The sequence below is a fragment of the Epinephelus fuscoguttatus genome, linkage group LG9 (assembly GCF_011397635.1).
Source record: "Epinephelus fuscoguttatus linkage group LG9, E.fuscoguttatus.final_Chr_v1".
Taxonomy (NCBI): Eukaryota; Metazoa; Chordata; class Actinopteri; order Perciformes; family Serranidae; genus Epinephelus; species Epinephelus fuscoguttatus.
Window position 1 is genome coordinate 37,828,222 of NC_064760.1, and position 11,226 is coordinate 37,839,447.

The 11,226-nt window shown below is 39.6% G+C and overlaps 1 protein-coding gene across 1 annotated transcript in view; it reads left to right on the forward strand.

The window, feature by feature from the left end:
• The window catches only part of fmr1 (fragile X messenger ribonucleoprotein 1), a 29,731-nt gene extending 19,541 nt beyond the window's left edge, over positions 1-10,190 (forward strand). Inside the window, exon 15 of the mRNA XM_049585834.1 lies at positions 418-10,190. Within this exon, the coding sequence (XP_049441791.1) occupies positions 418-618 (201 nt within the window). The 3' untranslated portion in view covers positions 619-10,190. The remainder of the gene's footprint in view (positions 1-417) is intronic.
• Positions 10,191-11,226: the final 1,036 nt, after the last annotated feature.

Sequence of the window (11,226 nt, forward strand, 5' to 3'; positions counted from 1 at the left end):
AAATATCACAATATTTTTGTGTGCAATATCATATCGTCACACAGTGCCAAGTGTCGATTTTTTTATTCCATAAATTATTAATACAACAAATCCTGTATGACATCATGCGATGGCGCACGTCCTAGCGCCAAACAGAGGAGCAAAAGACAACAAAAAATCCATCTCATCTTATCTGAGTTCTGTTGTATGTTTGTGCTCCATGGATTTAATTTCAAACTACAACTTTTTAGTAAGTTAAAGATGCATTGCTGCTAACGACAGCTTGAAGTGGCGATGAGGTCTTAAGGTTTTTTTGGAAGGTCTTAAAAAAGTCTTAAAAAGGTATTGAAATTAACCTCAGGATTCCTACATATACCCTGGATCATATCGTCTCAGCTGTGAAGTGTGGACCCAGACTGTACTTCTTTTCTCCCACAGATCCGTGTGGACGGTAACAACGAGCGCAGCGTGCAGCACTCCTCAGGGGGGCGAGGAGGAGGAGGGCCTTCCTCATCCCAGGGTGGCCTCAGTGCCAGCGGGGAGGGCCCGTCTCGCCATCACCATCAGAGACCCATCAGAGACCGAGGGATGAAGAAGGACAAACAGGACGCTCCTCCGCTGGTGAACGGAGTGTCGTAGATACACCACTGGAGGACCTTCTCACTTAGACACACTCACAGGCAACTTGTCATAAACCATCGTAGTGTCTCTCTCGCTTTTTTCTTTCTCTGTCTTTGTCAAACACATGAATACACATATTTGATCAGCAAGGAAGAGTTTACCGTAGTGAAGTCGTAGACCAGAGGCGATCTGGTATCTGCTGGTCTGCTCTGTGGAGCTCTTTGAGTGGACTGGTCTGGTTTGTTCTCGACTGTTCAGGTACCTCCTGCTCTTCTCTGGAGTGACAGATAAGAAAACTGCTTTTTGGACAGAAGGTAAAGAAGAGGAGGGATTTAACTAAAGCTCATCTCTCACAGAGGCATCAAGCCCAAACATGCTCCCCTACCCATCCAAGGCAAACAATTGTTTGCTTGGTGTGTTTTTGTTTTGTTTTGTTTGGGTTTTTTTTGTTTGTTTGTTTTTTTGCATCAACTTAATTGGAAGGTTTCTGTTTTTTCCCACGGCCCTGTTTGGACTTTAATACACCAGAAAAAAAGAAATCAAGGGAATAATTGGTTGACAAGGAAACACAAAGTCACAGCCACTTCAGACAGCAGGATGAAATATGTGTTCCTGCTACACTTAAAACATATTTTTACTGCGGATGTTTATTGTAAAGATCTGGTAGTGCACAGTTTAGGGGCTCAGTGTTTCCCACAGTATGAGAATTTATTTTTGGTGTTCTAAAGTTTCAAAATTGGACACTTAGGAATCACCTGCAACACAACATTGCATTTATAATATACTGTAACCATACTGAGTAGAATCATTTAGCATCTTTCTGGTGCATCTCCGGAGAGACCTTTTGAACTTAATTGGTCATTTCAAAATACCAAATCTTTCTCACTTTGTATATGGGAAACACGAGAGCTGTCAGGATGGGTAAAAAAATGTTTGTAGAGGGCACTTTTTTGTTGTATTTTCTTTTTGTTTCTTTGGGATAGTCATTTGAACCCTGATAACCATGCTGACACTTGAGCAAGTCAAAGAGGAGTTCAAAGTGTCCATGTTTTAGAATGAAATGCTCACAGGTATGCATGTGAAAAAAATTGCCAATGAGTACTTATCTCATGGTTCAAGTCATCTGTGTTGTTCTTTTAGTCTCGTGGAGCATTAGACTAAGTATGAATTCAACAGCATATGAGACATACCAATGGGGAAACATAAATCTGAGGCACTCTGATGCAAATAAACTGTTAAAAAAGATACTAACTCCCAGCAGTCTTCAACAGGGTACAAAATGGCACGTACTGCTGTAACTTTTAAAATTTACTGACCAGGATTATTCATGAGTTGGCCAACAGCGACTGGGCGTCGACATTAAAAGCAAGATGGGTGCATGAGCCTTACTGAAGCGTTCTGTCCATTCAGTCCACCCAACTTTGTTCAACCATCTCTGCGAACAGTGACCGGCTTTAATTTATAAATCCATTGCAATGACACTATACAAAAGATGGACAACGTGTCTCCACTTCCATCTACAATACAAAAATGAAGCCAAAACAGCACGGATATGGCCCCTGCCATCTTGCGCTGGTGATGGCATTTGGAGCCAGATTCTGTGCGGTAGAGATCTCCGCAGTATTGAGTTCCCGCTGTCCAACCCAGTCGTGAATAGCACCATTGAATGTGAGCACACCAGTTTCCACATTCAGCTATTAAACATGACATCACAACCTTTTTTTTTATAGTATAGAATAACTAATTAAAACCAGACTTATCAGAAAAACAACCTCTTGAACAAACAGCCAAAAATGACAGAAACCAACTTTGGGAAAAGTTAATTTGATGTGCATTTTGATATTTTAGTTTGGTCCATGTCCCATCTGCTTACATGGAGGGGGTGGGGTATATGACTTGTACTGCAGCCATCCACCAGGGGGCAAGGGGATGTTTTAGGTTTACTTTGTGGAGCTGTCATGATGTCCATCTTCATCATTTAGTCTAGGATCCACTGATTGTCCATATAGTGCACAGTAACACAAGAAAGCTCTCAGTGAGACTGGGAGCCAGTTATTACAAATACTGTTAATAAGTTCAGAACATATAAATGGCAGAAGATTTGTGCTGCTCTAAGGGCGCTAGAGGGGGAAAAAAAATAGGCGGAGGAGTCCTGGGGTCATACGTCCTCTATGTGGATTGGCCTTGATACTTAAGGACTTGCACAAAAAAACTAGACCCACACTACCTACTGTAAATCTCATCACTGATATTCCAAATTCAGCACATAATAGCCAGGAACAGGTGAAACCTGTTTCTTCACATTGGTATCCAGTCATTATAAAAGAAACAGTGAGTGAAGCCTTTCCTGCAGTCATGAATAAAAGCTTCATGGTACAGTTAATCCAGCTGTCCTGATACATTCATGACAACATCTCTGCAGTTGTTCTCAGCAGAACTGGACTCCTTTTTTAAATGATCCTCCCAGTACTTGTTTATCTCGTTGGTGAAGACCTGTATCCTGTATCAAACTGATGAAAGCTTTTTCAACCTCAGCAGTGAGATATTTCATAGAGAGGGCGTAGGCTGGGAGCTAAAATTACTTTGGCCAGTTCCGCTTACATTCAACAAAGCACTCTTGGATGGAGGCCACTGAAATTAGTCCAATTAATTTTAGCTTTCAGACAAACCTGATCAGGTAGCAGGATTTGAGGCGGCAGCTTTGTGACTGTTGAACTCCTGTCACCTGATCACATGAACTTTTCTTTAATTTATGAAACCTTTGTGTTTATCCCTTTTTGTTATGCAGTTAGTAAACCTGTTTGAAGTATTATTGTAGAGGAAACATTCATTGAGTTATACCTTGAAAAATAAAAATTTGCTGTAAGTTTTATTCTTCCTGGTTTTCCAACTTATTCTGGGCCCAACCCTCTTACTTAAACTTTTTATATTAATCTCATTTAATTTTGTTATTTCCTCTTGGCTGTATTTTGTTAATGGTAGGGAGGAGGAAGGAGTCTGGCTTCTGACCTTAAATATATTTTTTATTACAACAATTTGTAATCTTTATTAAACCACAATATCAGGCCCTGTTCCGCTGCCATGCAGGGTGCAATGCATTTTTTACATGCATGATTTGAACTGTGCATTTCTCTGCTTTTTGCTGTTAAATAGCAGGACTTTGCATGTCACATGACTAAATTAAAGTAATCGTGAAGTTAAAAGTTGAAGTTTTGAATATAAAATCAGGTTAAAGATGCAAGATTTTGATCCACAAGTCCAGTCTGCCACTCCTCGAGATCATAATGAGGCTTTTATTTTATCTTAGTGCCTTGGGTATATGCTTCTCCATGTCTGAATTTGGTCCATTCTGAAAAGCACCTGATAGCTCTGAAAAGATCAAAGCTTTTTATACTATATGTCTAAACCCACTGTAACACCCCTTTCATTTTTTTTTGAGGACATAGGTGTTTCTTGCATGGGTGATTCCTTGACCTTTATATGCATTTTTAGAAACTATTTGGGGAGGCACAGTGGTGTAAGATGAGCTCTACAGTTTCTGGCCATTCATTTTGTCCCATAACACTTCCACTCGTCTATCGTTGCTCCAAACTTGTCAGCCTCTGTGACACACCGATGCAGACTTAAACAAAAAGAGACAGCCGTGTCATCAAATAACTGAAAGTGACTTTGTTTAAACAGCGCAGGTGTTCAGACATCAAACAGACATCAGGCAAAACAATGTGTTAACTTCAAGCTCTTATCTCAAGGTGTTCCAACCTGCTGTTGGATCATCATCATCATCATCATCATTACCACCACCATCGAAATATATAGGGAACACTTTATGTGGGACGAAGGCCTTTGATGATCGTGTACATTCTCAGCTGTCCTGAATTGTACCCTCAATTCAAACTGACTGCAGTAACCTAGATGGGCTAGTGTAGAAAGTACTTGTGGATTTATGATTGAACGCAGATTGATAATAGCGTTAGTTTGAATTAAAACAAAAAAAAACTGTTGAAATGTGAGAAAGTCACTGTAAAACAAAAAAGCTAAGCAAAAAAAAAGTTTCTCGAAGTTTCTCTGTGCATACGTCGGCCTATCTTTTTAAGGACAATGCGGCATTAAATCACAATATTGTATCTCCTCACTGTAACAAGTCAAGTAACCAGCAGAATATTTGGACTAGTCAATTAGCTGTGCTCTTCAGCTTCAGTGTTTCTACGTGCAAATGTTGAGGAATCAAATATTCACCAGGTTAAATCTACTCATTTAATCAGTGTTAGCCTACAAGTTGTTTAGGAATAACCTTGTCAAGTTAGCCTTTAAATCTAGCTTCTCTCTTTGTGGTGCTCTTACAGGTTCGTTTTGACATTTTTGGAAATCGGCTGTTTTGCTCTCTGGTGAAAAGTTAGAAAAGAAGATTGACACCACATTCCTTACAGATAGACACGAGATTGGAAAGCAAAATGGCATGTTTCCCAAAATGTTGAACTATTCCTTTCTAAAATAGCATTCGTTCAGAGCATCGTCAGTGAGCATAACATTACTTTACAGTAGGTTGGATCAACTTTTAACCAGACACACAAAAAACCCACTGGACTTCAAAATATCCACTGTGCTCCATTTTCAACAGATGCTTAAAATCTTGCGGTAAAAAAACGAGATTTATACATAAAGTAGGCTGACCTATCAGCTAGAAAGCTGCGAATGCTCAGAGAAACCTCACCATATTTTGTGTGACATGTGCCTTTAATTGTGGCTAGTATCACAACCTAGACATGTAAATCAGGGATGATGAGACGTTGATAATGGACCAGATGTGTAAAGGTGGCTACTTCCTGCCGTGACATCGTTGAGTCACTGCGGGTCATCGCTGGCAAAGCCGAGCATTTCTGAGCTTCCTTTAAACTCAAGATGTGGGTGTTATTTGCGCCGGTGGTTTAGGCACACCAGGAAACTGCCTGCTTTAACCACCTGATCCTTTTTAAACGCTGGCGGTGTTGTATCCTTGTACAGATGACAAACATAAGCCCGTAGCTTATGACCTGGTTCAACTGATCTGGGAAATGGATTCAGTTACTTTTGTACCCCAGTGCAGTTCATGACCTTGAGTGGCTACTTTGGCGCATTTGGTTCTGTTCCAAAGGCAAAGACTGCCATTTCTCCCTTTTTGAAAATGTTACCTCAAGATGCAAAATAATGTGACCCAGTGTAACTTTACTCCTTCGCTCTCTTTCCTTCTCGGAAAGTAACTGTTATGAAGTAACTGAAAAGATTTCAGAGGTTGAGCCAGGTCTTATCTTTTACCAGAGATCAGTGTACCTTTCTAGTCTTGCGATGCATGTTCATCTTTATTATGGACTTTGGAGACTTTCAGTAGGTTCGGACACATGTTCCAAAAAGACACACTTAAGTTTAGTTTTTTTGTTTTGTTTTAAATCAGTGTTACTTTGTCTCAGTTCTCCTTGACTAGAGTTCAGCTTGAGTAGCCAGTGATGAGTTCTGACAACCATCAACTTAGAGTCAGTGAAAATGTCACAAGAAACGGTTATGTAACACGAGTAATGAATCATGAAACAGGCTCTTTTTCTTGTTTTGTTTTGGGGTTTTTTGTTTGTTTTTTTGATTAGAAGTCCATCTTTCTTTTTCAGAAGTATTATTGGTGTCTCCATTTCTCTCTCACTAATCTGTTAGGACCTTTGCTTTCACTTGCCGTTCACACTGCAGCCATGCTGCATTTTTATCCCGATAAGCATTCTCTGCAGTGCATCGACACATGGCTCAAGTGAAAGTAACCTCTATATTGTCAGTTGAGCATCAGCAGTATGGAGTTGCTTTGTATTGTTTAAAAAAATAGAAAAAAAAGTGATGGAAAAAAGAAGGGAGGGTGGCAAACTGTATATAATGATGTCATTATTTGTCTGAGAAAAGATTTGTACTATTGTTTCAAATGTGCACTTATCCTGATATTTTCTCTTTTTTTTGCTGTTTAATATCAGTCAAATGCTAGAGCTCTTGATAATAAACTTAATGATGTGTGAAAAAAAATAGTATCCTCTATAGCAGGGTTGAGTCACACACAGCTGTCACTAATAATGAAATGTCCATAGTGCTGCAGAACTTGAAAAATAGCGTTACATTACTGAAAGAGATGGAGTTTGATTTTTTTATTTGACAGGGAAAATCCACCCTAAAGCTGAATTCAGGAATGAAAACCCACACAGGAATTTTGACTGAAGTTAAACTGACCTTGAGATGTTTGGTTATGTGATAGGACCATATCATATGACCAAACGTCTTTTCTCAGGTCCATGTAGGTACAAAGAGAACGGGATACAGTGCTGGAAGCGTTCATTCCAATAAATGTTGCTCAAAAAGTTTGATTTTCTTTATGTAAAGTAACCCGGATCTTCCGCATTGTTGGGCCCACGGAGCAAGCGCACTGGAGACTTTAGCCAGCCAAGCGGCTAACTTCCAGTTTAGCCCTTCACTAAGCTAAATGGGGATAAACTTATCTAATCTTGTGACTCCTATAGACTTTCAAAATGTTATCGGGCTGAAGGGATCAAATAGATTTACAGATGTCACATAGTAAGTCTATGGGAGAAAGTCTCTTTGGGTCCAATTGCGTCATGTGACAGACCTGGAAGTTGTCATTCCACAGTTTTGGCCGCTCAGGTCAGATTGGCTCGGAATCCCTGCACTGTTCCTGCAGGCTTGCTAACTTGAAGTTGAGGAGGACCATGAGATGGGACTTTGAGTTAATATGTTTTTTAAAAATTTGGTCAGAGTGTCATTTAAAGCTTAAACCCAGAAATGATATTAATCTCATGTCTGTACGCTAACAGTTGGAGGCAATTTGCTTATCTTAGCATAACAACTGAAAGCTCGGGGAAACACTAGCCTGGCTGTCTTTGAATCTCTAGAATACAGCCACCGACACTAATGGAAACATCATTTATCATTTGTTCACTTCAAACACAAACAGAAACCAAAAAAGTTTTAGTAGTTTCAGTTCTCATGAAACCACAACTTGTATTTTTACAGTTCTGTTTGTGTACAGATTCAACAAGTGAGACACAACTTGTTAATTAGTGACCTTTGCAGATGTAAGAAGGTACATTCTTGAGCTAAGTATATCCTCATTCCACATTATGCACACACACTTAAGTGGTACTGATTTTGTGATCTCACTCTGTATTTTCCAAAGCATAACAATTCTTTCAACATCAGAAAGAAAGCAACATGTTTGTCTAACATGTATCGCACTGCAGCTTTGTGGAAAGTTAACCTCTTAAGTGATGTAACCTTTGTGAATAATGTTTTAAGGTGGACTTTCCCTTAAACTTTGACGGGATAGAAGAGTCTTGTACATGTAGTCATTTCCTGGACTTGTCATCTCTCATGTACAGAGACCCAGCTTGTTTTTTTCAGTCACCACAGTGCTGGGTAATGACAGGTGTTTCATTTAGATCATTTTATTATTCTTTTTGACTTACAGATGTAAAAATTTTCATAAGGTTAAGCCAGCAAGGTGCTGGTGATGAGACTTATCTCCCAAAAGCCAGTTCCTCTTGAACTGACAAAAAGAACCACATGCAAGTTTGATGCATTTGGAAGGTGTTACAGACCTTGGGGCTGCAAAGGTCTGACCTTCACATCAGCTCTCTGTTGTGTCACACCAGAGACAATGAATTTCTTTGCATCTGTGGCTGCTTCAACCTGCTTGTTGGTGTATTTTACTGTGCCTCCAAACACCAGGTTTAGAGTGTATGCTAGACTTTTTTAACTGCTGGAAGTGAATCATCAAAAGCAGTTTAATGGCTTTTTCATGCTTTGGTTTGATTTTTAGCGGGATTACTAACAAACTGTAATGCTAGGCCAAGGCTTGTACTATAGTGGAAAATGTAAATTTAAAAAAAGATGAGGGAGGACTGTTGCATGCTGACCAGTTGGGTCATTGAAGAATTGGTGCTAATGAAGCATTTCTACAATGGGGATTTTAATTAAGAGTCTCCTATAACTGACTGGCTATTACATCATTATCCAATCCTGCTATTTCCGGTGGCCTGCCATGGAAACCACTAATTTAAGATGAGATCGGTCGAGATCATGGCAGAAAAATAACTGTAGCGTCTTGATCTGGTATCCAGCCTTTTTAAAACATTGCAAATATGGTCATACGGAAAGCTGCAGGGGAAAACAAACTATTTGGGATCCCAAACCAAAGTTTAGGACAAGGAGCAGCATGCACACATTTAATTCCCAGGATCAAGCTGTGTACATTTTGATTCTGCCTGGCAATGTAAGATGTCATATGGGATACCCAATGGCACTATGAAGAACACTGCTGAGGACATCCATGTTTTGCAGATGCACTGTTCTTAAGATGCTACTTAGTTGCACTGTCTTATGTTTGTTTAGGCGTGACACTGTCCTCAATGCAATCCTCTGTCTCCAGTACATTAGAACAGTAAAGGTAGTTTGGTACTCCATAAAGTAGAATGGCTCTACCAAAACTGTATAATACTTAAAGATGGATTTTGAAAGAGTAATGCTTCTTTAAAATAGTGAAGCACTGTTAACTCACATGAAACTTTTGATATTATAATTGACTGGTACTTTACTTTCTGTTCGAGGTAATATGATTTGGCAGCTGTTTACATAATGAGAGGTTTCATGTCAATTGACAGTGTTACCGATAGTTGTAGGATCGTTCACCGTTTCTCTCATGAAATGTTTGTTTTTGAGGGTGTTTTCCAGCAAAATGCGGGGTAGTGGCTTTCCTTGATATTCAACTGTCGTGATGTTGTGCTGTTCTAATGTTCTGGTGTATAGAGTGTACATTTTACCCATGATCCAGTGGGTTGCAGAAGGGGAATGCTAGTGATTTAATCTGCATTTTGCGTGAAAGACTTTCATTCCTCATCTGCCCCAAGGGATGCTCTAATTCAAACCAGGCATTAGACTGAATTAATCTAAACTTCAACACTGTGTTGTGTTGCCTTGCTAATGCGGTCAGGTGACCGAACTATTGACACAACTTTGTCAACAGACCTTAATTTTGATTTGATATGCCAGAAGATACTGTATATGTCAAACATACAGTGATAATGCAGAAAGCACAAGAATTTGAATTGGGGAGTCCCATTTCAGTTCGGAAAACTTTCAATGTTTTCAACTGTAAAAGAGTCCCATGTGACCATTTTGCATCCCTACTTAACTAAGCCTTGTGTCCAGCTGGGGTTGCAACATGGTTCATGTGGAACCACATGAGATGAGACAACCCAAAAATGTCCTTGTCATTGCTTGCCATACTCCATATTAGCAGAATGTATATAACATTAACGAATACTAACTAGACACGTTGTGGGCTGTTTAACAGCATAGTGCCAGAAAGTGAAGACACGCAGAGAATCTGTAGATACTTAAACCAGGGTAGTCAAAAAAGCTGTAAACCTCGTGTGCACTTTTGGGCATTTTTTTTGTTTCCTTTTGTACATACTACTAGCATTTAAGATGTTTGGGTTGACATGTCTGGTTATAGTGCAATATATTTTGTATGCAAGCAGTTTCAATAAATAAAGGTCGATCTTCCTCCGTTAGCTCCGGCTGATCTTTGTATTTATAAGTTTCAGGATCTCACTGTCAGCTATCAGTGTGCACTAAACTGTGCCAAAAGTTGGACGAGCATTGCTAAAGGAAGCCCAGAATTCTTGTTCGATGATGGTTTGACCTATAGGCCCTGCAGAGGGAATTAGGACGTGCTGTCATTATACACTTAGCCCTCACTAAGCCCTATTTACATTGTATTTTCTGGGACTACAGCAGCTGGCTCCACTGGCCACATGGCCAACTCAACTGCCATCACTGTATAACTGGTTCTGCTATCCTTACTATTAGTCACTAGCTGGTTATTCCACTGGTATAGACTTTTCCTGAATTATGCTCCTTCACTGTTCTTACCACAGAAAAAAAACATGGTTTCAGGATGAATTTTTGTGAAAGAGTGCAGTCAGTCTATGCGCTCACCAGGTGGGCACTCTCTCTGTAACTGATGTTTGGTTGAGTTAGCCGTCCAGACAGGGAAGCAGAGATGAAAGAAGTACCCAGATCACTTACCTAGGTAAAGGTAGCAATGCCACAGTGCAGAAATACTGTGTTACAAATTAAAGTCTTCATTCACAATGTTACATAAAGGTCCAGTGTGTAGGATTAGGGGAATCAATTAGCAGAAATCCTCAAATATGAGGATTGTTGTCTTTTTCTTACCTTAGAATGAGCTATTTATATCTACATAGGGAGCGGGAGATTGCAATGTTGTACCACCATGTTTCTACAGTAGCCCAGAACAGACAAACCAAATGCTGCTTCACATCAGCCACCAAAGTTCGCAGCCCCTCCTTGACAAGAGCGTCGTAAAAACACTTTTTTTGATATATGTGAAACTGCTTTATTCAGTGTTTTTACTGGCTTAAATCAGCTGGTCCATTTGTTTTGGACAGAAAGAGACTTATGTGAATAATTTGGCCAATAAAAAAACAAACAAACAAAAAAACAATTCAAAAGTATTTTCATTAAAATATTCTTTAAGTACCAAAAGTAAAAGTACTCATCATGCAGAATGACCCATTTGAAAAT